General features: G+C 55.6%; 9 protein-coding genes across 9 annotated transcripts; 6 read left to right on the top strand and 3 right to left on the bottom strand.

The window, feature by feature from the left end:
* Positions 1-198: 198 nt before the first annotated feature.
* Positions 199-390, top strand: IE81DRAFT_276493 (hypothetical protein; the record flags this gene model as incomplete). The annotated part of the gene is made up of 1 exon (XM_025511469.1): positions 199-390. A coding segment is annotated over one exon (192 nt), but the record flags the coding sequence as incomplete, so codon positions are not given.
* IE81DRAFT_298587 (putative SEC17-transport vesicle fusion protein) lies at positions 370-2,142 on the bottom strand. Its single transcript, XM_025512184.1, has 4 exons — positions 1,622-2,142; positions 1,342-1,522; positions 1,077-1,251; positions 370-1,016 (listed from the first exon to the last, which is right to left on the bottom strand). The coding sequence occupies exons 1-4, from the start codon at positions 1,893-1,895 to the stop codon at positions 780-782; spliced, it is 867 nt and encodes a 288-aa protein (XP_025371825.1). The 5' UTR covers positions 1,896-2,142; the 3' UTR covers positions 370-779.
* An 807-nt stretch (positions 2,143-2,949) lies between these two features.
* Positions 2,950-3,811, top strand: IE81DRAFT_328541 (putative guanylate kinase; the record flags this gene model as incomplete). Its single annotated transcript, XM_025515109.1, has 3 exons — positions 2,950-3,112; positions 3,198-3,418; positions 3,527-3,811. The coding sequence occupies 3 exons, from the start codon at positions 2,950-2,952 to the stop codon at positions 3,809-3,811; spliced, it is 669 nt and encodes a 222-aa protein (XP_025371824.1).
* A 1,554-nt stretch (positions 3,812-5,365) lies between these two features.
* IE81DRAFT_251222 (hypothetical protein) lies at positions 5,366-10,777 on the top strand. Its single transcript, XM_025511318.1, has 6 exons — positions 5,366-5,713; positions 5,786-5,969; positions 6,042-7,876; positions 7,947-8,903; positions 8,967-10,222; positions 10,292-10,777. Exons 1-6 carry the CDS (start codon positions 5,504-5,506, stop codon positions 10,686-10,688), a joined length of 4,839 nt encoding a protein of 1,612 aa, XP_025371823.1. The 5' UTR covers positions 5,366-5,503; the 3' UTR covers positions 10,689-10,777.
* IE81DRAFT_251194 (hypothetical protein) lies at positions 10,520-12,423 on the bottom strand. The gene is made up of 5 exons (XM_025511317.1): positions 11,877-12,423; positions 11,711-11,811; positions 11,238-11,638; positions 10,969-11,159; positions 10,520-10,894 (listed from the first exon to the last, which is right to left on the bottom strand). Exons 1-5 carry the CDS (start codon positions 12,246-12,248, stop codon positions 10,814-10,816), a joined length of 1,146 nt encoding a protein of 381 aa, XP_025371822.1. The 5' UTR covers positions 12,249-12,423; the 3' UTR covers positions 10,520-10,813.
* An 856-nt stretch (positions 12,424-13,279) lies between these two features.
* IE81DRAFT_364658 (hypothetical protein) lies at positions 13,280-15,175 on the top strand. The gene is made up of 2 exons (XM_025516876.1): positions 13,280-13,958; positions 14,059-15,175. Exons 1-2 carry the CDS (start codon positions 13,778-13,780, stop codon positions 14,805-14,807), a joined length of 930 nt encoding a protein of 309 aa, XP_025371821.1. The 5' UTR covers positions 13,280-13,777; the 3' UTR covers positions 14,808-15,175.
* Positions 15,176-15,240: 65 nt separating this feature from the next.
* Positions 15,241-16,469, top strand: IE81DRAFT_320963 (NAD(P)-binding protein). Its single transcript, XM_025513189.1, has 2 exons — positions 15,241-15,721; positions 15,816-16,469. The coding sequence occupies exons 1-2, from the start codon at positions 15,470-15,472 to the stop codon at positions 16,359-16,361; spliced, it is 798 nt and encodes a 265-aa protein (XP_025371820.1). The 5' UTR covers positions 15,241-15,469; the 3' UTR covers positions 16,362-16,469.
* IE81DRAFT_251146 (hypothetical protein) lies at positions 16,464-17,922 on the bottom strand. The gene is made up of 2 exons (XM_025511316.1): positions 17,361-17,922; positions 16,464-17,283 (listed from the first exon to the last, which is right to left on the bottom strand). Exons 1-2 carry the CDS (start codon positions 17,609-17,611, stop codon positions 16,566-16,568), a joined length of 969 nt encoding a protein of 322 aa, XP_025371819.1. The 5' UTR covers positions 17,612-17,922; the 3' UTR covers positions 16,464-16,565.
* Positions 17,923-20,843: 2,921 nt separating this feature from the next.
* On the top strand, positions 20,844-24,623 carry IE81DRAFT_345355 (putative ATP citrate lyase subunit 1; the record flags this gene model as incomplete). The annotated part of the gene is made up of 5 exons (XM_025515909.1): positions 20,844-20,856; positions 20,965-21,272; positions 21,350-22,026; positions 22,103-22,206; positions 22,276-24,623. 5 exons carry the CDS (start codon positions 20,844-20,846, stop codon positions 24,621-24,623), a joined length of 3,450 nt encoding a protein of 1,149 aa, XP_025371818.1.
* Positions 24,624-24,657: the final 34 nt, after the last annotated feature.

The raw sequence follows: 24,657 nt of genomic DNA, 5'->3' as shown, positions 1-24,657 counted from the left end.
ATCCTGATATCAGTGCATTACCTTCATCGCAGCAGCTCTGCTCTGACGGGCGCACACAATCCAATCCCCTACGTCATCTTGTGCCGCGCTCGCGCTCCCCGCGCTAGCCTACGAAAGCTTTCCTCCCCCAGCTCCGACTTGGCCATCGCCAACGTCACCTTCGACCAGTCACGCAGGCGCAGCACAGATAGACACATCATGCGTCCCTCGTCGACGACGAGAAGGGACCTTCAGCCGGTGGTCACTCTGGGAAAGGCTGTAGCTCAATGCAAACCTCAAGCTCAAGTGTATGGCGCATGCATATTGGCATCCTACGAATCCGTGGACCGCAACATGTGCCAAAAGGAATTTGAAAAGTTCAAAGATTGTGTGCAGACCAAAGTGAGTCGATGGCACGCTTGGCAGCTGAGCAGGAAGATAGATGCAGCGAACAAGGCGTGCACTGCAGAGTCCGCTGCAGGAGCTCAGTGGGCTGGCCGACCAGCGCCGGTGGCTAATGATGCCTGCCATCTTGAACTTGCTCCTCTTCGCATCTCCTTGTGCATCGCTGACTCATTCCATATCACTTCTTCTCATCAGATGAAGCGCAAGTGGTAGCAGACTCCAAGCGTCCCTTGAATGCTGCCAAGCCCCACTTCCAATGCTCGGGCTTCGAGGCTGCACAGCCTCTGCTCAGCTCTATCTCGGCACCTCGTCTCGCCAAAGCGGACCGCGGCCACCACATCGCGCAGAGGGGGAATACTGGCTATGCCATTACATCCAATGCAGAGCCGGTGCTCTCAGGCCAAATCAGGTTCATCCTGCATAGCCTTTCTGACAGCTCGAACCAATGTAGCCATATGACCAACAATCTTCTTTGTCCTGTCGTAATCCATGACTCTAGCATCGAACCCTTCAATGTCTCCCTGCTCGCAAGACTCCAACAAAGAGTGCAAGAACCTGCCTTCCATGGTGGTGGGAAAGGATGGGTCTTGTTGAGCGTAGAAACCCATGGCATTGGAGCATGCAACGTAGTCCTGCGAAGATCATGTCGTCAGCCTAGCGAGCGAAGGATGTTTGATGACAATAATGCTCACAGGAATGGCCAGATAGCAGCAGCCTGCACTGAGGTAATAATCTTTGACGTTGTAGCGCGTCAAGTTGGACTCCAACGACATGGCTGCCACCTGTTCCCATCGCTCCAGCGCCTTTTTAAAGTCACCGATCTCCACTGCCAACGTTGCGCTTTCCCTGTAGCAGCCAGACGCGGTGCTATGGGGCGAATCGCAAGGCGAAAGCAAAGCGTGAGCTCCATGCACCCCAGTTCGACTGCATGCCGTATTCCCCTCCATTTGGACTCACGCTCCTGCGCCCTCTTGGGAGTACCACTCAGCCGCTTTCTCGTATGACTGAATGGCTCGTTGTGGGTCCCTTGCATCGCCTTTGTACAGCTCGGCCAGCTGCTTCTCCCTATCAGCAGCTTGCCTGAAGCGACCCGAGCCCAGCAGAATCTCTCTCGATGCGGACAAAGCCGAGACAGCCTCTGAGAGTGAGTGGCCAGATGGGGACAGGTAGCGACAGCTGTCAGATCAGGATAGCTCGCCAGTGGAGCGGAGACGAACGCCCGGCGTGTTGCACTTACTCTCGGGGCTTCCCATCTTGTAGCACTTGCTCGCTTCGAAGAACGTGTTCGCAGCGAAATCCTTATCCTGAGATTTCTCCTCCACCTGACCAGCTCTCATGAAGGCATCTCCCGCTTCGTTGAATCGGTTGGCGATCCTGAACTTGTTGGCTGCAGCTTTGAACATCTCTACAGCTTCCTCTTGAGCTGTAGCTTTGCTGCTGAACCATCCTCCTGAGCTGTTGGCTCGCTTCTCGGCAGCGGCCAATAGCTGCTCGGCGCTCGAGTTGGACATCGTGGTTACGGCAGTGCTTGTCCAGCTAATGAATGCTTCAATTGGATGCTAGGCGTCTCCAGTGAAGTGGCAGAGGGTACGTGTGCTCAAAGGTGTCGGTACCCGCGATGAGTCTGATACGGCGTGGATTGTGCGAGGCTTGTGCGACTTGCGATGCGGCGTGGAGAAGTGGATTGGCAGCGATGAATTCACCATTCACATTCAGGATTCGTGATTGTCATGATGCATACGCACTCGTGACTGAGTGACTGTAGCTACAGTGAGTGAGTACATAGGAGGCGGTGCACGACACGGCTCACGACGCGCTCAGCATCAACCATGCATCCAGCAGCTTGCGCCACGTGGAGCGCTCATTCTCGCCGCGCCTTGACGCACCCATATTCAGGCTTTCAGTCCAAAGTCACGATCGGAGTAGAAGTGTCTGAGCCTGTGAGTCCTCGAGCAGCAGCTAAGAGACACCAGGCCAGCATGTGCGGAGAAAGCATATTCTTGATGTACCCTCAGACGCATCAGCATGTGATATGGTGATGTGCCTCTCGAAGCCTTTACCTCCTTCACGCCGATGGTATGGCGAATGGAGCGGCCGTGATGCGCGCGCCTCGATTGGCGTCGCGACCGAAGGCATCGAGGGGCTTGCGTCGGATGCAGCCACTCGTTGAACAAGACTCTGACTCGTCTGGACAGTCACTGCACGCTGAGTTGGGCTGTCTTTGGGGTTTCGCGTGCGCCGACCTTGCTGAAAGCTGCAGGAACATTCACGCACACGCACACGCACACGCATGCTGCAGCATCTCAGCACGCTTCACGTCCCGAGAAGCAAGGCGCACGCCCGAAGCCAAAGCTGAGCTCCAATCGTCAAGTCTCGAGTCAAGAGTCTCATCGCTCTCCGAAAGCTAAGTAGTCACGACTCACGAGTGAAGTAGTGTCACGAGTCCTAGTCCGCCGGCCGGACACACATTCTTGATTGTCATCCACCTCGACCTTCATTCACAACTTTCACCACATGGCACTCGCCAGCTCACGCTTCGCGCGTTTCTACTTACCCTTCAGGACAATGTCGACCACTGCTTCCAGCTCTGCGCAAGCCGCGCACTCCTCGACCAACAAGCCGATCGAAGCGAGACCCGTAGTGCTGTGTGGACCATCTGGAGTGGGCAAGTCGACGCTCATCAAGAGGCTATTTGCGGATCATCCAGAGTTCGGTTTCAGTGTAAGCCGTGAGTATGCTCGCAGCATTCACGGCCCCCCGGATGAGCTCTGCGATTGAAAAGCTCACGCGCCCGTCCTTGTCGCCGCATACAGACACCACTCGCTCCCCGAGATCAGGAGAGACAAATGGCGTGGCGTATCATTTCACGGATCGCCCATCGTTCCTGGCTGGAGTGGAGAAGGGTGACTTCTTGGAGCATGCAGAGTTCGGTGGTAATCTGTACGGCACCAGCGCACAGGCCGTAGTGGATGTTCAAAACGCAAAGACGCCGGATGGGGCGAAGAAGCGATGCTTGCTGGACATTGACACCCAGGTGAGTGATCATCAGCAGCGGGTTCCTTACTGTTTGTCGGCGCAATGAAGGCTGGAATTCGCAATGGCAGATGGGGTCTGACATGAGATGCGCCCCATTTCTCCGCAGGGCGTGAAGCAGATCAAGGCTCTGCACGACTACTTGGGCTGCCAATTCGTCTTCATCGCACCGCCATCGCTGGCAGCTTTGCGATCTAGGTTAGAAGCTCGGGGAACAGAGACGGAGCAGTCTTTGAACGCCAGACTATCCATGGCAGCTTCAGAACTCGCGTATGCCAAGTCTGGTGGTCACGACCATGTCATCGTGAATGATGACCTAGACAAAGCTTACGCGAAGCTCAAAGCTGTGGTCGAAGGTCAGCAGGTGCAGAATGACATGTTGCCAGAAATGTAGAATAGGGCCCCCACTCGAATGTATTGCAGTCGAGGAAGAAAGTATCGGATGCCTGCAGAACAAGCTACTGCTCCTCGAAGCATGAGGTCAAGCAGCCAGGCGTGGGGCCGGAATAGCTTAGGACAGATTCGGCGCATGGGGGACACGTGATGCTGGCTCGAGACTGTGGATGATGCTGTGACGCGCAAAGCATAGTGGTCGGATGCTGATGAAGGAACGTAGAGAGGGGCTGCACCAGACCAACACAAGTCAAGAGCCTCGAGACGTCGCTTCCCACCGATCAGACGTGAAGATGAATGGAAAGCCCAGCTGGGTCGGTTTCGGAAGATGGCCACGCGTAGAAGAGCGAACAAGCATGTCCATCCACCGCACTTTTGACTTGACCCGCATTTGAGTGACAAAGCATTGCCGATGGCAAGTGGGTGACGACGACCTCATAACCACAACTGCACAATCTTGAGTGTACGACAACGAACATGACATTGATAGGGTCGATGACAAAAGCATACATCCACAAGGTGCCTCACTAGCGCCAAAACGTCCAGAGCCACGTCTCTCCAATCATGAACGTAGAGCATGATGCTGCTCCGTCAACAACCGGGAGGCCTCTTCAGAACTGGCCGACCAACCCCTCGGACTTTGCTGTATTCTCAGAGGTGGTCCTAAGACGCGATCTCGAGGTAGCTAAAGCACCGAGCAAGTCATCGAAGGGCGACTACTCCCGCCACCCGAGGGTAGCGAGGGGCCCATGAATCTCGTTGGCAGGGTTGGTAAAACGGCTAAATGGAGATGAATAACCTCCGCTCATCTTCAGAGGTGAACATTGTGGCTCAGTTGAGCTTAAGATCGGCGGTAATCGACTATATAAGACGATTCCTGTGATAGTGAAATGTGGGTTGGCGAGGAAGACAAAGCCGGGTGCAATATGGCAGTGTGGAGTGGGCCAGGTGGTGCTTGTGTCAATAGACCGAACAATGCGAGTGGCTCCTTTAGGGGGTCCGAACTTACCGCGGGTATGATCTAGTTTGGAAAGAAGAGGGATGCGCCTTTGCGGCCACTTCTTATACTTTGCGATCCAAACCTTGCTCAAGCAAAAATAACAAAATTTAGGTTGCGCGCGTCAGACGTGTCTCTATCGCACGAGAGAGTATCCACGTGGTCGCAGGGTGCACGGCTGGCTGGCGTGGGCAGGACGACGCATGCGCCGTGGGGTGAAGTGAGCTGCTATACAGATAGGCGCGCGCACGCGTCGTGAACCATCGCCGTCGTCCCGACCGTTGCACCTTGACCGATAGGCCCAAATTGAGGTGCGTCACGTTTGATGCACAGCGACTCATCCGCGCATCTCCAACACTCAAGAGACTCGCGACTTCAGATACAGCTCCAAAGAACAGCTCCGCGTCTCGAGATCTCATAGTGGCCGGCGATTCTCCTGCTCGCGCTCTCTGTCTCTGCCGTCACATTAACACCCCTGGCGCTTTTCAAGAGCTCATTCGCGCTTTTCCAAGTCCCGTGCGGCGACGACTCCGACACATCGCCATTTACACTTCTCGACACCCACATCTGATTGTCGGACGTCGCCTCTTGCTATCTACGCGTCGCGTTCGGAGGGTTTCGCTAGAAGCGAGCGCGCCGCTGCTCAGGGTCGCGCGCAGACTGTTGTAGATTGCTTGCGAAGGTACACCCACCGCAATGTCGGGATCGGTCTCGACAAATGGGCTTGCCGCCCCCGCCAGTGGTCCCTCGTCATCGACAAGTGCCAGTGGTCAGGGGAGCGCCTCGAACGGCGCCGCACCCGGGCCTAGCTCGAGCTCTGGTCTGCCATCGATGTCATCCATACCCCCTCATGTCCTGCAGGCACTCCAAGGTCTAAACAAGCAGAAGTTGCAGAACATGGTCCAGGTAAGTACGGGCATCAGAGGTCTGCTATGTCCCGCAAGTTGCATGTCTGACTTGTAAGTCGCATCGAAACAGCGCATACAACAACTGAAGCAAACAGGGGAGACAGAGCACACGAGTCAAGAGCTCGCAAATCTCCTGACAATTCTAAAGTACTTCCAGCAATTTCAGATGCTCAAGCAACAAGAGGCGCTGGCTCAGCAAAGGCAACAAGCTTCCAATCAGGCCACCTCGTCTGCAGCACCTACCCCATCGCAAGGTAAGTCAGCAACGGAGCCGTTTTGCGAGCACGCTTGTGGCTCGACTCACGCTCCTGACCCTTGCCACTCAGCAGCTTCCGACGTAGCGCCTCCGAGCACATCCGCAGTCGGTACTTCCACAACCGCCCCAGCCCCGGCGCCGGGGACCACGAACACAGAGTCTGGGTCGGCTCCCGTCACCATCGCTCCGGCATCATCGGCTGTTGCCGTCTCCCAGACTTCAATCGCTAGCAGCGTGCCTAGCGCTCAAACATCGTCGCCGGCTAATGGTTCGAGCACACCTGTCAGCAAGCCCACCGTCACTGCTGCACCCGTCGCAGCTGCTCAGGGGGCTTCTCAATCCACCAGCGTCTTTTCCAAGGAGCAACTGGATACCCTGCGCGCTCAAATTGTAGCATTCAAGCTCATCTCAAGGAACGTACCGCTGCCAGCTCACCTGCAAAGCGCTCTGCTCGACCCCAACCAGGCTATAGATGATATACGCGGGGGTTTGCCGGATCTCACTGCTGCTGGCGATGCCGGCAAAGTCGCGGAAGCTGGCATTGCCTTGCACCTGGCAGCCACAAACGGGTCTGAAGAGGAGAAGTCGAAAGCGACGGCAGCGGACGAGACTGGCGAGGCAGGTGCTTCGCAAAGCGCAGAGGTGTCAAGACCAACACTGCCAAGTGACGACCCTTCTAGCGCAGTGTATCCTTACAATGCTTACCGACTGCCGTTCACCTACTTGCAGCGGCCAACGACTGGTTCCGAAGATCTCACAGCGACCAAGCAGCAACGGCTGCTTGTTCCAAGCCTCATGCCAGCAGGACTTGACCCTTTCGTTCTCGCAACGGAGAGGGACAGAATGATTGCTGCTCGTATCAATCAGCGCATTAGAGAGCTCGAGAACCTCCCGTCAACCATGTCTCAGCGCCCCACGATCCGCGGTGCAGAAGAGGCAGCCATCAAGGAGGAGGCGAGCGAGGTATCGGGCAATCGCGACGGTACTATGACCGGCTCGTTCGAAGACAATCCGCTCTTACAGTCAGGATATCAGGCGGACAACGCCAAGATAAAAGCCCTCATCGAGCTCAAGAGCTTGAGATTGCTGGAAAAGCAGAAAGAGCTACGACAGTCCGTTGTACGTACCTTCAGCTCAGCTTCAACCCTTGCTCTCGACAGAACGGCATTCAGAAAGGTCAAGAAGCAGACTTTAAGAGATGCACGTATGACTGAGCAGCTTGAACGCAAGCAGCGGGTCGATCGCGAACGCCGAAACAGGCAGAAGCACACCGATTACCTCGCTACAATCGTGAATCATGGCAGAGACTTGCAGGCGGCTCACAGAGCTGTGCAGACCAATGCTCAGCGCATCGGAAAACTGGTACTTCGCTTCCATAGCGAGACCGAGAAGGAGGAAGCAAAACGTCTCAAACGTATCGCCGAAGAGCGTCTGCAGGCCCTGAAGGCCGACGATGAAGAGGCTTATCTGAAGCTCATCGACACTGCAAAAGATACTCGTATCACGCATCTGATCCGACAAACCGACTCTTACCTGAACTCGCTCGCAGAGGCTGTGCAAGCTCAGCAGAACGACGATGTGCACGCCGAAGCGATTGCGGCCGAACGTGCAGGCATTGCGCCTCTCTCCGCAGAAGAGGTGGCGGCGCAGACCGCAAACCAGGAGATTGGTGTCGCTGTCGACGAGACCATGTTTGGAGCGCAGAAGCAAGCCGATGATGAGCCCAGCGACAATGCAGGTCAAAAGGTCGACTACTACTCCATCGCTCATCGCATCACTGAGCGCGTGCTGGAGCAGCCCACCATTCTTGTTGGTGGTAAGCTAAAGGAGTACCAGATCAAAGGATTGCAGTGGATGGTGTCTTTGTACAATAACAGGCTGAACGGTATCCTCGCAGACGAAATGGTGAGCCGAGCGCGATGAAGCTGATCTATCCCTTTGTGCTGACTTTGCCGCGTATTTTGTTCTCTCTTAGGGTCTCGGAAAGACGATTCAGACCATCTCGCTCATCACCTTCCTCATCGAGCACAAACGGCAGCCGGGACCCTACCTCGTCATTGTTCCCCTCTCTACGTTGACGAATTGGGTCAATGAATTCGAGAAATGGGCTCCGTCGGTAGCCACTTTGGTCTTCAAAGGTCCTCCTCTTGCGCGTCGTCATCTGTCCAATCGCATCAGACAGGGACATTTCCAGGTGCTCCTCACCACTTACGAGTACGTGATCAAGGAGAAGGCACTGCTCGGCAAGATTCGATGGGTGCACATGATCATCGATGAAGGTCACCGCATGAAGAACACAGAGAGCAAGCTGACTGTGACGCTTGTTCAGAATTACGTGTCAAGGTACCGCCTCTTGCTCACGGGTACACCACTGCAGAACAATTTGCCAGAGCTTTGGGCTTTACTCAATTTCGTCTTGCCTAGGATCTTCAACTCCGTGAAATCTTTTGACGAGTGGTTCAACACGCCATTTGCGAACACTGGCTCTGGAGACAGTGCTATGCAGCTCAACGAAGAAGAGGCTCTGCTGATCATCAAACGTCTGCACAAAGTACTTCGTCCGTTCCTGCTGCGCCGTTTAAAGAAGGACGTGGAGTCTGAGCTGCCCGACAAGGTGGAGAAAGTCATCAAGTGCAAGATGAGCAGTCTTCAGCGCAAGCTCTACTCTCAGATGAAAAACCACAAAATGCTCTTGGCAGGCGACGACATTGGTGGTGCAGTCGGCGGCAGGAAGCAGAAACAACAGGGCATCAAGGGCTTGCAGAATGCTATCATGCAGTTGCGAAAGATCTGCAATCATCCATACGTCTTCGAACAGGTAGAACTTGCCATCAACCCGACCAAGCAGACTGGACCAGATCTCTACCGAGTGGCGGGCAAGTTTGAGCTCCTCGACCGTTTGCTCCCGAAGCTCAAAGCGTTCGGGCACAGAGTGAGTACACGTGGGTTACGTTACCTCGCATCTGCGATCGCTGACGCGTGTTTTCATTGGCAGGTTCTGATCTTCTTCCAAATGACCCACATCATGGACATTATGGAAGACTTTCTTCGCTTTCGCGGGCACAAATACTGTCGATTGGACGGCACCACGAAGCCAGACGACCGTTCGCTGTTGCTGAAGGCGTTCAACGCACCAGATTCCGACATCTTTGCTTTTATCCTTTCAACGCGTGCTGGTGGTCTCGGATTGAATCTGCAGACAGCCGATACCGTCATTATCTATGACTCCGATTGGAACCCTCATCAAGATCTGCAGGCCCAGGATCGTGCACATCGTATCGGTCAAAAGATGGAAGTGCGCATTCTACGATTCGTCACTGAAAGGTCGGTAGAAGAAGTCATCCTCGAGCGTGCCAACCACAAGCTGCAGATCGATGGCAAAGTCATTCAAGCAGGAAAATTCGACAATTCTTCAGGCAATGAGGAGCGCGAGGATCTGCTACGTGCAATGTTAGAAGCTGATCAAGAGGAGGAAGCCGAAGAGGATGGAGATCTTGGAGACGCCGAGCTCAACGAGATTCTGGCTCGTGGCGAGCATGAGCTGGAACGCTTCAAGGAAATGGACATCGAGCGGGAGAAGACTGATGCGGAGGAATGGAAGGCATTGGGACACACGGGAAAACCACCTGAACGTCTCATACAGGAATCAGAACTCCCAACACTCTACCAGCAAGACTTTGATACGGCAGTGCTCGAGGAGGTGGTAGAAGAGGAGGAACTATCATCTCGCAAGCGTGCAGTGGTGCATTACGACGACGGCCTCACCGAGGAGCAATTCTTGCGTGCTCTCGAGGACGATGACATCGATCTGGCAGACGTGGTCGAGAAGAAGAGAGTGAGAGCCGAGAAGCGGCGCCGCAAACAGCTGGCGAAGAACGGCGGCGGTGGCGAAGATTCGGATGCTGGCACACCAGAGCCTAGTGCGGGCAAGAAGAAAGGAAGGAAGAGCGCCGTTGGAGCGGACACGCCCGAGCCTTCGCCAAAGGGCGGGCCTCGAAAGCGGAAACGTCTCCCGGACTCTGTCTCAGCCTCGCCAGAGCGCGATAACACCCCGATCGGAGGGCGAGGGAACGCGTCTGCAACTGCAAAGCGACAGCGCATGGCTGGAGGAGACGACCCCCGAGACCAGCTTCGAGACGCTTTGGTCAAAGTCTATCGCGCTCTGGAGAATGCGTGCGACGATGATGGACGGCAACGATGCCGCATGTTCCTCGATGTGCCCAAGAAGGCCGATTATCCCGACTACCACGTGTGAGTCGAGTGCACGGCCTTGCGAATTGATGATGCGTGCTCATGCACTTCTTTCCCTCTCAAATACAGCCTTATACAGCGGCCCGTCGCCATGCGTCAGGTCAAGCGACGCATCGATAACCGCTCGTACCGCGAAGCCTACCTGGCTAGGAATGACATCCATCAGATGGTCCTGAATGCGAAGACCTACAATCAGGAAGGATCATGGGTTTGGAATGATGCTGTCGAACTGCAGAAAGCATGGGACAGAGCCTACGCAGAACACGTCATCGGAACGGACTTGCCCGGTATCGACGGCCCAGGTGACCCTCTGCCCACTGATGGCGAGGCCGCCTCGGCGCTGTTTCCAGTCGCACCAGTCGCCGGCGATGCGGCAGACTCTGGAGACAACGCCGCGCTCACCCCCAATTCTGCGCGTCCTAGAATCAGAGTGAACCTCAGAAAGACCGGCCCTGGTGACGATTAGGCGTGTCTTCGACACATCACACCTAGGACGAGGGGCGCCAACCATCACGCTTTGCAGAGAATTGTGCATTGTAATAATATCTTAAAGAGAGATTTACTCGAATCGATTCATACCTTCTTGGCGATTCAGTAGCCGTGCTCAGCATCGACGACCCCCTCGAAGCTGCCATCGCCGCTCATTAGGGCCTGGGCATTTTGTGTGAAGCGCTGTGGTGTGAGACGCACGTGGGCACATTAGCGTGGCAGTCTCCCTCATTCCAAGTCTTGATCATGCTTCTCACCCGCGTGAACAGGGGCAGGACCATGTCTAGCGTATCGGCGGTGTGAGGTGTGACGATGAGATTTGCCCGTCCTTCGCCGCCTTTCTTGACGGGACCCCACATGCCCGAGTTGGTGCCTGCCACATCATTGTGCGAGGAGTCGACGTTCCACAGCGGATGATCGTCACCTATAGGCTCGCCTTCCACGACATCTGTAGAGGCGCAAGCGATGGATGGCGTCATTAGCTCCTCTTGGTCATTACACGAGTGAGCAAATCACCCAGACTCACCGAGCCCTGCACCGGCAATCTGACCTTCTCGAAGCGCTTTGATCAATGCTGGTGTGTCGATGTGCTCCCCTCGCGCAATGTTGACGAGCACAGCTGTACTCTTCATCAGTCCCAGCTCCCTTTCCCCAATGACGTGATGGGTATCCGCCGTGAGCGCAGCAGCGATGATGACCACGTCAGCCTGAGGTAAATTTTCGTGCAGCTTGCTCAATCCTTGTACATCCACCAAGGAGCGCGCTTCGTCCGTCATTGGCAATTCGGATAGATCCAGCTGTTCTGTGGCTCGGCGACGAAAGAGAGTGACGCGGGGAGTAAAGGGACTCAATAAAGATAGCAGGGAGAGCGAGATTCCACCGGCACCGATGATTAGCACTCGACGGTTAAAGAGAGAGTAGCCTAGCCTGTGCGCAAGAACGTGTCGGGGTCAAATCTCTTCAAGAGCAGAGCAGAGCATCCTTAGAAAGGCGGCTTACATTGGGCCCCAGCAGTCCGCACGAACTCTGAGAGGTATGTGCCGCAGCAGTGCCAAGGTCAGAGTCAGGGCATGCTCGGCAACTGGTTGGGCATAAGCTCCCTGTGACGAGATGCGACGGGTTCGATGAGCGAGAAGAGTACTGAAACGTCAGCGCTGATGCTCACCTTTGCGCTCGTCCAGATAAGGTGTGGATACCTCTTGACGACTGCGGCATACGCATTGATGCCGCTCATTGGCAGTTGAACCCACTTGACCGACGTGCCAACCTGAAGCGCCTTTTCCAGGATGGGCACATTCTTGGGCCCGTGATCGACCCACAAGATTCCTTGCGTGTTCGCAGTGACGCAATCGTTCCCTTCGATCACTTTGGCTCCCAAGCCTTGCAGAACGCCTTTGAAAGTAGTTGCCCAGTCTACGACCGGCTTTTCGGGCAGAATGGCGATTTCCGCTCCGGTCTGAGCAGGTGGAAGCGCAAAGTCCTTGTTCAGGAGACCTGAAGAGGAAACGACGGACTTGTGCTGCGGGGGCGCTGACATCTTGAATATGCTGCAAGGCGACAAATGAGGGAGCTGTGCTGAGGTATGGAGTGATCGATGTGCTATCTAGGAATTCGTGCGCAACGGACCTTTTTGTACGTTGTCTTGTCGAGCCAATCGAGACCGGCTATCGTAGTGCGACCCGGGACGAGGGTGAGGAACGACGGTCACGGTCTCCGTTAAGCAGACAGCTCCGGAGCGCTCGGTGATTCGGTGATTCTCGATGAAAAGGCTGGGAGAATGGCTGAGCAGCGATGCAAGGAAGGGCTCTAGCCGTGTATGGACGTATTTCTGCCCGTAAAAGCGGGCCGTGCAGCTCGATAGACCGGGAAAGGGGAAGCGCACTCAATTTACGAAAACGACGGCATCAAGTCGGACCGCCGATGAGCTGAGCGAAGGAGAGCGCACTCTCGTGGTGTCTCAGTGTTTGCAGGGAGAGACGATACGCATACGAGGGCACAGCGGAGCGTCGACGAGCGTGAGCTCGTGCTGATAGCATCGCTCGCTGCTGCGTCTTGGTCAGCGGGAAGATGCGCATGGAGCAGCAGAGGGCCGCAGTGCGGGGAGTTCGACGAGCGCGAGGCCTCTGTCGGAGAAGATGCTCGCGGCAAAGCTGTTGCTGCATGGGCCTTGCTTGGCCATCTCGTCAAAAAAAGGCCAAGCGCATGCATTCATGTCGGCGCTTGTCCATGCGTGGGACTCTTGGGGGCCGGGCGGGCCAAGAGATTGACGGGCGATGAAGAAGATCTGTTCTTTGCAGCATCGGCGGCGGACGAGCTCGCAGCACAGCGCCGTTGAGAGCTTTGGCGTGTGCTACATGGGTATGAGAATTAAGAGGATCGAGACGAGGCGGTGCAAAGCGTTGTGCGCGCGTCCGCGCATGGCAAACACATATGATGCAAGTCGCCGCGATGCCTTTCCCCTGCTGACTTGACCGCGCTTGCTTGCTTAATTAATTGCTTGCTTGCCCTGCCCGTGTTTGCGTGGGCGTGGGCACAGCAGCTAGGCCAGCCAGCTGCGCGCGCCTTTTGCATCCATGCAGTGACCAGTGCAGCAGTCGCCGAGCAGCTATAGCGAACAGTCACATTCGTGATCGACTCGATCGTGACTCACGACTGACTTGTCATTCTTGATCGCAAGTGAGCGAGTTGCCCTCGCCTTTCCACATGCTCATCCCGCTGTCACTGCCCATGCACAGCCGCGCTATCCCAACTCCAGCAGATCTCACCAATATGCGCTGCTAGCTTCAAACCCATTCTTCGAGAGCGGTCATTCGCACGGCAGCTCCGCAGCGGAAATCTCAACAGCAGGCTCGGATCGCATTCGAATCTGTCCGCGACGCTTAGCCCACTCCACGTGCCCATGCTGCTCTAACCTCTTTGGGACAAGCGCGCAACTTCACCACGCTCTTGCCGCGTCCAACAGCCACATTCGCTCGCATCCCCTTTTCGATTTCTCCTCGGCGTCCTCGCTCGCAGGAACGGGGCATTCACTCAGTGACCGCCATTCCACGATTTGCAAGTACAAGCATGACCTCGCACGAGCTAGGCAAGCAAGCATGCAGAGCACTCTACAGAGCAGTGCTTCGACAGTGTCCACCTGCAGTCACCTACTCTTCCCACGCTACAAAGAACCTTCGACGCTTGTACAAGTGGCACTTTGAGCAGATCATGGCGCGAGGCAATCTCATCGATGCGGATCTCAAGGCAGGTGAGCGATGCTGGCTGCGTCCTAGTGCAGACACCTCTCATGGCCCGAGCAGTCGAGACTGATTTCGTCCTCATCGGTGCCCGGCTATCGCGCATCCCAGCTGAACGGACGATGCTGATGCTGTTGAGCTCTACAGCACCGAGGCAAGCGCCTTCTTCGCCATCGGACAGCATCGATGATGCTTCGAGCAGCAGGACTTCACACGCTTTCACATCGAGCTCTGCAAGGCTGCGGAACGACGTCGCTCACGGTGCTGCCGAAGAGGCAGACGTAGTAGGCGCTTCGGAACGCAAAGGCAGACTACTCTCCCATCGTCTCACCCACTCGCTGGCTTCTTTGACCTACCACCACCTTTCGCCGTACGTCTTGATGCAGCGCACGACTAGGCGCGGGGTCGATGGCGGCTCGCAGTCGGCCAGCGCTCGAAGGTTGAGAGCGAAGGACGATGCGGGAGAAGCTTTGCCTTCGCTCAAAGTCCTGCCACGTCCACGCAGAGGACCATTTACACCTGCTCTTGCTCGAAAGTCCATCAATCCTCTACCCGGCGAAGCGGTCGAAGAGAGGATGCAGGCCATGTATCGAGCAAAGGACAGGATGGACGAGCTCTTGCAGATGGATGCAGGAGCAAAGTCTGAAGAGTACGAGCAGGCGAGGCGAGATTATGTAGAGAAGAGGGGACTTGTCAGGGCAGCGAAACATACCTGGAACGCTGCGTTGGAGGAGAGACGCAAGGAAGATGCGCCTAGAAGGTTGCTGGGAAGTTTGGTTCAGCGCGCAGAAAGGAGCTCTGGCTTGTGGCTCGGTGGACCTCGATGGGCGCGTTGGAAACAGAACGAAATGCTATGGTGACGCTCTGATTTTTTTTGCGGTGGCTTGGACGCGCTGCGACAACCTCCCTCGCCCTTCCGAGCGTCCGTCTTTGCGAGGTCGTGGCCCTTTCGAATAGATTCGCTCGCTCTTCAGGATGCAGGTTCCTTTGGACTCGAGCGCTCACGACGGCCTGACTCTCACAGCCCCAGGGTCGACGTAGTGACTGCACGCACTGGGGACTGCTTGGAGTCGTGACTCACCACTCTTCACCCATGCACTCTTGACTGGCTACCGCTTTGCCGACCCTGTCATGATGATGCTCTGCTCGCTCACTCGTGACTGCGTGTGCGCGCGCATCCTTTGGCCGGCGGCTGCGATCCTGAATCATCAGCAAGTGGAGTACCCTGGCTGCTGTGCGTGTGCGGCGCAAAGTCGCTAGTGGCCCAGTGGGAGTGGTTTTGCCGAAAGTCGGGTGGACGGCATTTCTCCGGTGTTCTTGCCTACGTTCGCGGCGTCTCAGCGATCACGTCAACGCATCAGAGAAATAAGCTTACGAAGGGCAAGTGTAAGCTTTTGGTGACGATCCACGACGTCTATAAAACGGGACTCGAATCATCTCTCGGAGAATTGCCCTTTCCAAACTTCACATTCTCCACATCTTCCGATAGCAGGTCCCTGCTTTGCACCACGACGACTCCATCATGTCTGCACAGCCTCGTTACGTCTCGCAGCTGAAGGGCCAAAAGGCGGTCATCATCGGCGGATCCTCGGGTCTAGGCTTCGCAGTGGCTTCTGCTCTCATCGAAGAGGGAGCGAGCGTAGTCATCTCTAGCAGCAATCAATCCAAGTTAGACGACGCCGTCAAGCGCCTCAACGACCCCAAGCTGCAGTATAATGCGGACCCCAGCAGGGTCTCTGCAAAAGCCTGCAATCTGCTAGGAGAGGGTATGGAGGTGAGTGATGGGTATCAGTGGCCGTGCGATTCACTGTGATGCCATCCGGTCCGAAGTGGAATTTGCTCACCCTAAGCGCTCCCTACTTGTGCAGGAGTCGCTCGCCAATCTGTTCTCTTCCGTGGGTGAATTTGACCACCTAATACACACCGCTGGAGATCCACTGGCCATATCACCGCTGGAGCAAGCAAGCTACCACCAGATCCTCAAGGCGGGCGAAGTGCGTTTCTTCAGTGCAATCCTGGCCGCCAAGACTGCTCAGCCGCATCTTCGCAAAGGCGGCTCCATCACCCTCACCACCGGTTCCATCTCCGTCAGCCCTCGACCCGATTGGGCCATCATCAGTGGATTTGCGGGTGGTCTGATAAGCCTGGGCAGACAATTGGCCTACGATCTTTCGAAGTACGATTTGAGAGTCAATGTGGTCAGCCCAGGAGGAGTGGAGACGGAATTGTGGAGCGGCATGCCGCAAGACAAGAGGCAAAAGACTTTCGAGGCCATGAGTCAAAGGGCTTTGACGGGCAAGATCGCTCAGCCTTATGAGGTCGCTCAGACTTACATTGGCCTGCTCAAGGACACCAACATCACCGCTCAGACGATTTACACTGACTCTGGCGCCCTATACGGTCCTCGCCCGTGAAGCTTGGAAGGTGCACTGGGAAGATGGTAGTATCAGAAATGACCCGCATCATTGGATCAAGATTTACGTAATGGACACTTGTACACGATTAGATGCCACAATTCTGCGTGATTTTCTGAAGGGCAACGCTGCAGTCTGACAAAGTCAAGAGGATGATGGTCTGCGTGGCCTCTTCGCAATTCCAATGCGGCCACATTGCACCATCTAGCCATCGAGCTTGGTGTCTGGAAGATGTGCCGTCTCAGGAACTTGCACCTTGGCATTCTCTGCAGCAGCTGCCTTGGCCCCGGCTGCATGTGTCGGGTGGATCGCCTCAAAGGCAGGAGGAGGCAAGCATTCCTGATCGAAGGCCTTGTCCGCGAAAGGATTGGTATCCGGTGAGAAGGAAGACGAGCGCGAGTCGACGATTTTCTTCTCAGAGAGAGGGATCTCGGTGAAGGTGCCAGACGGAAGGCCTTCGATGACTTGGTCCGCAGTCACGGGCGCGTCTTCTGATCGGGCAGAATCGGCTCTTTGAGGAGCTGGTCGTGGGAGATGGGGCGCGACGAAGCGTGCACGACTATCAGCACCGCCACCAGCGCAGGTGCGCGTGAGACCAATGTTGTCACCACGTCGACTATTGTCCACCACGATGAATTCTTGATGACCTTCGTCGCTCTTGGCAAGTTCCGCAACAAATCCGGTGAGTAGCATAGCGCTCATGATCAGGAGGGAGCATAGCCCAAAGTACACGATGACGTGTCCTAGCATACGAATGCGCCAATAGCGCTTGCAACTGATCATACCATCGAACAGGTATTGGTGCTCAGCGTTGCAAAGATTCAGCCAGCCGGATCGATTTGCGAGGAGAGCGATGGTCTTGATAACACCCCCGACGGTGGTGAATACTGCGTGCCAGGTCGCTAGGTGCCACCAGGCCGTGCTGTAGAGATCAGAAACCCATCGTCAGCCATCCACGCCTGCCCAATAAGCGACCACATACCAGAGCCCTTCACTCACGAGATCTTTCGGCTACGGATAGCTACACCGATAAAGCCGACAGGGGCACCGATGACAAGCGTCCACATTGCGATGATCGCCACGACCCCGCAGAAGCGGTAGAAGCTGCCAGCGGTGCCATGCACCCTGATGAGGTCGAATGTGGCCCATGCGGTCTCGATGGCGGCAAGGATTGTGATGGCAGGCGTGAACAGAAGAATGCCCACGGATGGTCTGCTGAAGCAAAGCCTGCGTCGGTCAAAGTGAAACATCTCGAGCGTCTTTGTGGCTTGGGCGAGAGATGGCTATCAAAGCCTGGTGTGAGAGGTCGCTCTAGAGCCTGTCAAATATAGCAAATTGTACTACGATGGTAGAGCGCTGTCGGCTCTGCCTGTAATGAGGATGGACGAGCAGCGTTGGATAGACTATATAGCGGTGCACAGAGGGTGATAGACCAGAAGACCTGCTTCTGAACCTTGAGCTGAACAGCGCCCTGTGATTGAACGTGCTGCTTTGAGGGGTGGTCTCAAGAACGGTCGAATGCCCTTGCGTGGGAGATCGAGCGATCCTTCTTAAGGGGACGGGTAAGCTGCTCGGGGCTGGACTTGCCACTTCTGCTGATTTCACACTAAAACACCTAGAGCCACGCCTTTTCTTGCCACAAATGGGTAAAGTAACGCGGCCAGCACTTGATCTGAAAGGCGTCGAAACACTCAATGCCGTGCTTACGAGTGGGAGGTGCACAGTGCATAAAACCCAGGTATCGGCGGATCACGATCAGCTCTCGCCGAATGACTCATCGTAGCTGGATAACAGCTACCGGCAGTTTGTGTGCAAGACGCTCACGCTCGAGTTGAAGCTACACAGGTTGCTGGCGGCCCATGGGGCGCTCGATCATCCCTGGCGCCGAGTAGACTTGGTGGGCGCCGGCGGCGCCCAGTGGCGGCGCAATGACCAGTCGTGAATGATACTGGCCTGACGTATGTGCCTGGACCGTTTCCTTCGCATCTTGGGGATCCGTGCTACCCAGCGCAGCTGATTGGACTGAATCACGGCAGCACTCATTGTCGTCATCAGTTAGAGACCGTGGTGCGCAAGTTGCTGCCAGTGAGGGCAAGGCTTGCGCTAATCGTCTCGGTATCGTCGATGCGGCTCGGATCACGTGGATTCATTTGCGTCAGATACGGCCTCCACCGCATGATCCACTCTTGACTGCCGCTCAAAGTACTCTCGCTGCACCTGTTGCGTTGGTGTTGGGCGGACTGGCTGTTCCCCTGGAGGGGCTCACTGGCAGACTCTATGTACATGTAGCTTGCCCATCCGTCCTTGCACGCACGCTGCGAACCGTTGGGAGTCTCCAGCATTGTGCAGACTTTGGTACAGCAGCTAAGGATGTATGCTGAAGCGCCATTCTGATCTAGCCACGGACGAATGCGGCTCGCACAAAGGCTGCATCCCGTTCAGGCTTTGGCCGGCTTCGAAAGGGTAGATGAAAGACGCTTGTCCGACGCATCTGCGAACGTGGCTGATCTCTCAATTCTGGAGTGGTAGCGGTGGCTTGATCCAGGCTGACTTGGGGAGTGAAGCGTCGACTTTGATCCAGACTTGTGATCAACAACATCAGAAGCGTCTGTGACGTGACGCTTGCCAAGAAGCATCTAACGCGACCTTAGGGCAAACTTGCAAGATACGGCGTACGCTATGTGCGCTAGCGCAAACCTTTTCGTGCCTTCCGCCGTTTTGCAAAGGCACCGCCGGCGACTTCTAGCAGCACTTTGTTGCATGCGCATCCATCCAACCCTTTTCACATGACACTCACCTGGCCTTCTTGCCGTTCGTGATTCCGATTTGGTCACGCAGATCAGAGCTAGGCGTGGGACAAGCAAGAGTCGCCGACCATCCCTTCTCCTGCCGTCGTATCCATCAAGCCCTTCGACGTGCACACGCATGCAGCCTGACTGGACTCAAGACTCTCTTCTCTGCAAGTCACGTGTTTACCACGCGAGCTGACCTCCGACTTTGGGGCATTCAAGATTCATGATCAGAATTTACGATTTTGGATGCTCTCTCGATTTCGATTGTTGTCTCTAAATAACGATCAATTTCAATTGATTCTTCGGATCTTCTCGGATGCGTCGAGGTGCACATTCACCGCGGTACCGACTACCCTCGACAGTCTTGAGTACACCACTCACAGCTAGACTCACTTGACTCGGAAGGAGCGGCCGGACATGCGCGCGCGCGGGGATGCCAGAACGTTCGATTGTCTCCACCCTACCATTTTCCAGCTTGACAAGAGAGCAAGGGTCGAGAAGCTGATGTGCGTAACATCGATTGTAAAAGTTCATCGATGCAGCCAGATCGTATCCAATCTGAATAATCTGAATGGTGAATCTGAATCTTGAATTCGTGATTTTGATGAACGTACGCTGGCATCATTCAAGATTCGAGCGATCGAGGGGCGCTTGCGATTCAAGTCGCGGTGACCGCGCGAATCACCTTCCTCGCCCCATCGTTTTCTGATCCAAAAGATCAAACAAATCCTGCGCGCGAGGATGAGCGCCGCGGGCGTCGGCTCGCGGGCAAAGTTTGGCGGCTGGCGTTCGCGCGTCGGTGGATCTGTGCGCAGCAATCAAAGCGTCAAAAAAAAGGTTGCTTTGCAGTCAAAAGTGGCATGGGGCCGGCTCATCATCACTTGCTGGCTGACGTGCATGCAGGAGCATCAGGCGCCCGTAGCGCGGAGCCTGCTCCTGCGGCCCCAGCATAATCTCATCAAAAAAAGATCGAATGCTTGGGATGGATGCCATTTAAATCAACATGCAAGCTGCGTGCGCTGCTGCCTGCTGCTGCCTGCTGCTGCCTGCTGCTTCAGACTTGGATTTTAGCGTTCCTGGCTTGCCTTTCAGCGCGACCTTCGCTGCAGCTGGGGCTGCTGCTGCATGCAAGTGCGCTTGGACCGAGTCGACCAACGAACGCAGCAGAGGCTGCTGCTTGCTGCTGCTCGCGACCAAAGTTTTTGGCAGGTCTAGCTTGACCTCGCTCCGCAAATAAGCGGGCGGTCGCCAAGGCAGCCCGTCCGTCTGACCTTTCTCCTTGCGCTAGCCTCCGACCGGCTCGACGAATTTGGGGAGGCAGCACAGCGCGCACAGATCCGCCTCGGCGCTTCGTTTGCATGGAAGCCCAAGCCATGCGTTCTCGATCGAGTTGCTTCCGACCGCCGTGCATTTTGTTGAGCTTTCACCAGACGTTTGTGCTTTGCCAGCAGATCAGTGCTCACGACAAGGTGCTGCGTCCCATCTCCTCATTCTAACCACAACCACCTTACCTATCACTCTCACTCTCACCTTTCCACACCTTCATTGACCTGGTTGCAGGGTTGCGGAGAGGAATTCTTCACGCGACCTAACACTCTGCAGCATACACACAAGCCGCTGCTACCGAAACAGTCACGCTACGTCCATTCCCTTCTAACGCTCTTACTAGCTGTTCACAGCGGCTTGCACGATGTCGTCCAAGCGTAAGTGTCTCAGTGCTGCTTCTCAACGATTCATTGCAGACGGAGCTCGCCGGCGAATGAATAGCGCACTCAAATCCCCTTGACTTTCCTCGCTCATGCGCTTGACAGCCATTCGCGAGTTCGATGCCAAGCTGCTGGTCAACTACTGGTTGCCCAGGTCTCCAGTAGCTCATCCCTCTCTCAAGCTCAAGGAATTTAACGCGCCAGTCGCAAAGGTCGCGCAAGTCTCTTGGGACCCAGAGACTAACACAGTGACCCCTGAAACTGCTCTGCCTAGCTGGGTGCACGAGGTAAAGCTGGTTGCCAAGCCCGATCAGCTCATCAAGAGACGCGGCAAGGCGGGCCTGCTGAAGCTTAATTCTGACTGGAAAGACGCACAAGCGTGGATCAGCGAGCGGGCAGGCAAGTCACAAAAAGTGAGCTCGTGACTGCTCGACCCGACTCATGAAGCGCATGCGAGCAGTGACTGACAGCAGGGACTGGATTTGCACAGGTGGAGACAGTGACGGGAACCCTCAACAACTTCATCGTGGAGCCATTCTTCCCTCACCCTGCAGACACAGAGTTCTACGTCTGTATCAACTCTGCACGAGAGGGAGATTACATTCTTTTCACTCACGAGGGAGGTGTAGACGTTGGCGATGTGGACGCAAAGGCCTTGAAGCTGCTGATTCCCGCGGACCCAGAGCAAGGCTTCCCCACGCGAGAGCAGTGGACTTCTACCCTCTTGCCGGGTGTCAAGAGCGCAGAGAAAAAGGAGCACCTTACCGACTTCCTGATCCGCCTTTACAATGTTTACGTGGACTTGCACTTTGCCTACCTCGAGATCAACCCTCTTGTTTGCACAGACGATGGCACGATCACTTATCTCGATATGGCTGCCAAGCTGGACCAAACTGCAGACTTCATTTGCGGCCCCAAGTGGGCAATTGCTCGTGACCCAGCGCTGTACAACAATTCAGTCGCTGGTCAAGCGGGCGGCGTTAAAGGAGAAGACAGAGGACCTCCGATGTTCTTCCCTGCTCCTTTCGGCCGTGATCTTACCAAGGAAGAAGCATACATTCAGAAACTCGACTCGGGTACAGGTGCTTCTCTGAAGCTGACTGTCCTAAACAACAAGGGCCGCATTTGGACTATGGTCGCAGGAGGTGGTGCTTCAGTCGTGTACAGGTGCGTTAGAAGTTAGCGTCAGCAGGTCGCAGGGTTGCGCAGCAGTTGAGTGTCTTGCCTCTCTTTTATTCGATAGTGATGCCATTGCCGCACATGGATACGCGCACGAGCTGGCCAATTACGGAGAGTACTCCGGAGCGCCTAGCGAGGGCCAGACGTACGAGTACGCCAAGACAATCCGTGAGCTCAGTGTGACGTGTGTCAAGCTTGCCTTGCGATGCTGACCGAAGTCTGCATTGCACACTAAAGTTGACTTGATGACTCGTGGCGAGGTCAACCCTCAAGGCAAGCTTCTCATCATTGGAGGAGGCATTGCCAACTTTACCAACGTGGCTGCTACCTTCAAGGGTATCATTCGCGCCTTGAAGGAATTCAAGCAGGCTCTTTCGACCTATGGAGTCCGCATCTTCGTTCGTCGAGGTGGGCCAAACTACCAGGAGGGTCTTAGAGCGATGCGCTTGCTCGGCGAAGATCTCGGAGTCGAAATTCAAGTCTTTGGCCCAGACACGCACATTACAGACATCGTGCCTCTTGCTCTTGGTATCAAATCCGCTGCTGATCTCGATGTGCAGCACAAGCCTTTGCCCTCAGGTGCGCAGACTCCCAACGCGCCCGCCAACGGAGACGCTCCCGCCCAGCACCCTACTGGTCACGTCGACCCTCAGACTGGAGAGCGAACCCAGCCGCAAGACCAGATCGTCACTTTTGACAGCGTCACTGGTGTCCCCAAGAGACCGGCTCATGTGCCATTCGATGAGCACACCCGCAGCTTGGTCTACGGTCTTCAGCCGCGCGCGATCCAAGGCATGCTTGACTTTGACTTCTCCTGCGGCCGAGCTTCGCCCTCAGTAGCAGCCATGATCTACCCGTTCGGGGGCCACCACATTCAAAAGTTCTACTGGGGTACCAAAGAGGTCTTGCTGCCGGTCTACACGAGCGTCGAGGAGGCTGTCAAGAAGCACCCCGACGCAGACGTTGTGGTCAACTTTGCCTCTTCACGCTCCGTTTATCAGTCATCGCTGGAGATCTTGAAGCTGCCCCAGATCAGAGCTTTGGCCTTGATCGCAGAAGGAGTACCTGAACGTCACGCCCGTGAGATCCTTTGGCGAGCGAAGACTGCTGGCGTGCTCATCATCGGCCCAGCGACCGTGGGTGGCATCAAGCCAGGCTGCTTCCGTATTGGAAACAGTGGTGGCATGATGGACAACATCCTTGCATCCAAGCTTTACAGGCCTGGAAGCGTTGGCTACGTCTCGAAGTCCGGTGGTATGTCCAACGAGCTCAACAATATCCTTAGTCTGCAGACCAACGGAACGTACGAAGGTATCGCCATTGGTGGTGATCGCTACCCAGCGACCACTTTCTTGGACCACCTTATCCGCTACGAGAAGGACCCCAACTGCAAGCTGTTGGTGCTGCTTGGTGAGGTCGGTGGTGTCGAGGAGTACCGAGTCATCGATGCGGTCAAGAAGGGCGAGATCACCAAGCCCATCGTTGCTTGGGCCATCGGAACATGCGCCAAGATGTTCACTACAGAAGTTCAATTCGGTCACGCCGGATCTATGGCCAACTCTGATGCTGAGACAGCTTCGGCCAAGAACGCTGCGATGAAGGCTGCCGGCTTCATCGTTCCCGAAACCTTCGAGGACCTGCCTGTCGTCTTGAGACAAGTCTACGAGAAGCTCGTGGCCAGTGGGACCGTCGTGCCCAAGCCTGAGCGCGCGCCACCTGCGATTCCCATCGACTACAAGTGGGCGCAGGAGCTTGGCATGGTCAGAAAGCCTGCGGCGTTCATTTCCACCATTTCCGACGAGCGAGGTGCTGAGCTCATGTACTCTGGTGTCAAGATCTCGGAAGTCTTTGCCTCAGAGATGGGAATCGGTGGTGTCATCTCTCTGCTGTGGTTCAAGCGTCGCTTGCCCGCCTTCTGCACCAAATTCATCGAGATGGCCTTGATGCTGGTCGCTGACCATGGACCTGCCGTATCCGGTGCCATGAACACCATCGTCACTACTCGTGCTGGTAAGGACCTCGTGTCCTCTCTCGTTTCTGGTCTTTTGACCATCGGCGACCGGTTTGGCGGTGCCCTCGATGACGCTGCAAAGGAGTTCAGCAATGCCTACGACTCTGGATTGACACCTCGTGAATTCGTCGACAAGATGCGCAAGGCTCAACGCTTGATTCCAGGCATCGGTCACAAGATCAAGAGCACCAGCAATCCCGACTACCGCGTCGAGGTTGTGAAGGAATTCGTAAAGAAGAACTTCCCATCTAGCCGCATGCTCGACTACGCCCTTGCTGTCGAACGTGTGACCACTGCCAAGAAGGACACTTTGATCCTCAACGTCGATGGATGTCTTGCTGTATGCTTCGTCGACTTGCTCAGGGACTCGGGCGCATTCACCACCGAAGAGGCAAACGAGCAGATCCGCATTGGCTTCCTCAACGGCATCTTTGTCCTTGGACGCTCAATCGGTTTCATCGGTCACCATCTCGACCAGAAGAGACTCCGCGCTCCCCTCTACCGTCACAGCCCCGACGACATCTTCATCGACATGGCTCAACCTCAACGTGTCGTTGGTCAGATCAAGAAGTAAGCCACAGTGGCAACGCCATCCTGCACGTTCCAGA

Source organism: Ceraceosorus guamensis, assembly GCF_003144195.1.
Source record: "Ceraceosorus guamensis strain MCA 4658 unplaced genomic scaffold IE81scaffold_9, whole genome shotgun sequence".
NCBI classification, from domain to species: domain Eukaryota; kingdom Fungi; phylum Basidiomycota; class Exobasidiomycetes; order Ceraceosorales; family Ceraceosoraceae; genus Ceraceosorus; species Ceraceosorus guamensis.
The sequence above is the reverse complement of the archived record's forward strand: the minus strand, read 5'-3'. Positions and strand labels throughout refer to the sequence as shown.

Coding starts and splice junctions, on each gene's coding strand:
- IE81DRAFT_298587 (XM_025512184.1), bottom strand. CDS start 1,895: ATGTCCAACTCGAGCGCCGAGCAGCTATTGGCCGCTGCCGAGAAGCGA. Junction 1,523..1,621: donor CAAGATGGGAAGCCCCGAGA/GTAAGTGCAACA, acceptor ACTCACTCTCAG/AGGCTGTCTCGGCTTTGTCC. Junction 1,252..1,341: donor TCCCAAGAGGGCGCAGGAGC/GTGAGTCCAAAT, acceptor TTCGCCCCATAG/CACCGCGTCTGGCTGCTACA.
- IE81DRAFT_364658 (XM_025516876.1), top strand. CDS start 13,778: ATGACCTCGCACGAGCTAGGCAAGCAAGCATGCAGAGCACTCTACAGA. Junction 13,959..14,058: donor CGATGCGGATCTCAAGGCAG/GTGAGCGATGCT, acceptor CGCGCATCCCAG/CTGAACGGACGATGCTGATG.
- IE81DRAFT_251146 (XM_025511316.1), bottom strand. CDS start 17,611: ATGTTTCACTTTGACCGACGCAGGCTTTGCTTCAGCAGACCATCCGTG. Junction 17,284..17,360: donor ATCCGTAGCCGAAAGATCTC/GTGAGTGAAGGG, acceptor TGATCTCTACAG/CACGGCCTGGTGGCACCTAG.
- IE81DRAFT_251194 (XM_025511317.1), bottom strand. CDS start 12,248: ATGTCAGCGCCCCCGCAGCACAAGTCCGTCGTTTCCTCTTCAGGTCTC. Junction 11,812..11,876: donor TTATCTGGACGAGCGCAAAG/GTGAGCATCAGC, acceptor ATCTCGTCACAG/GGAGCTTATGCCCAACCAGT. Junction 11,639..11,710: donor GCGGACTGCTGGGGCCCAAT/GTAAGCCGCCTT, acceptor TCTTGCGCACAG/GCTAGGCTACTCTCTCTTTA.
- IE81DRAFT_251222 (XM_025511318.1), top strand. CDS start 5,504: ATGTCGGGATCGGTCTCGACAAATGGGCTTGCCGCCCCCGCCAGTGGT. Junction 5,970..6,041: donor AGCACCTACCCCATCGCAAG/GTAAGTCAGCAA, acceptor CTTGCCACTCAG/CAGCTTCCGACGTAGCGCCT. Junction 7,877..7,946: donor GTATCCTCGCAGACGAAATG/GTGAGCCGAGCG, acceptor GTTCTCTCTTAG/GGTCTCGGAAAGACGATTCA.
- IE81DRAFT_320963 (XM_025513189.1), top strand. CDS start 15,470: ATGTCTGCACAGCCTCGTTACGTCTCGCAGCTGAAGGGCCAAAAGGCG. Junction 15,722..15,815: donor TGCTAGGAGAGGGTATGGAG/GTGAGTGATGGG, acceptor CTACTTGTGCAG/GAGTCGCTCGCCAATCTGTT.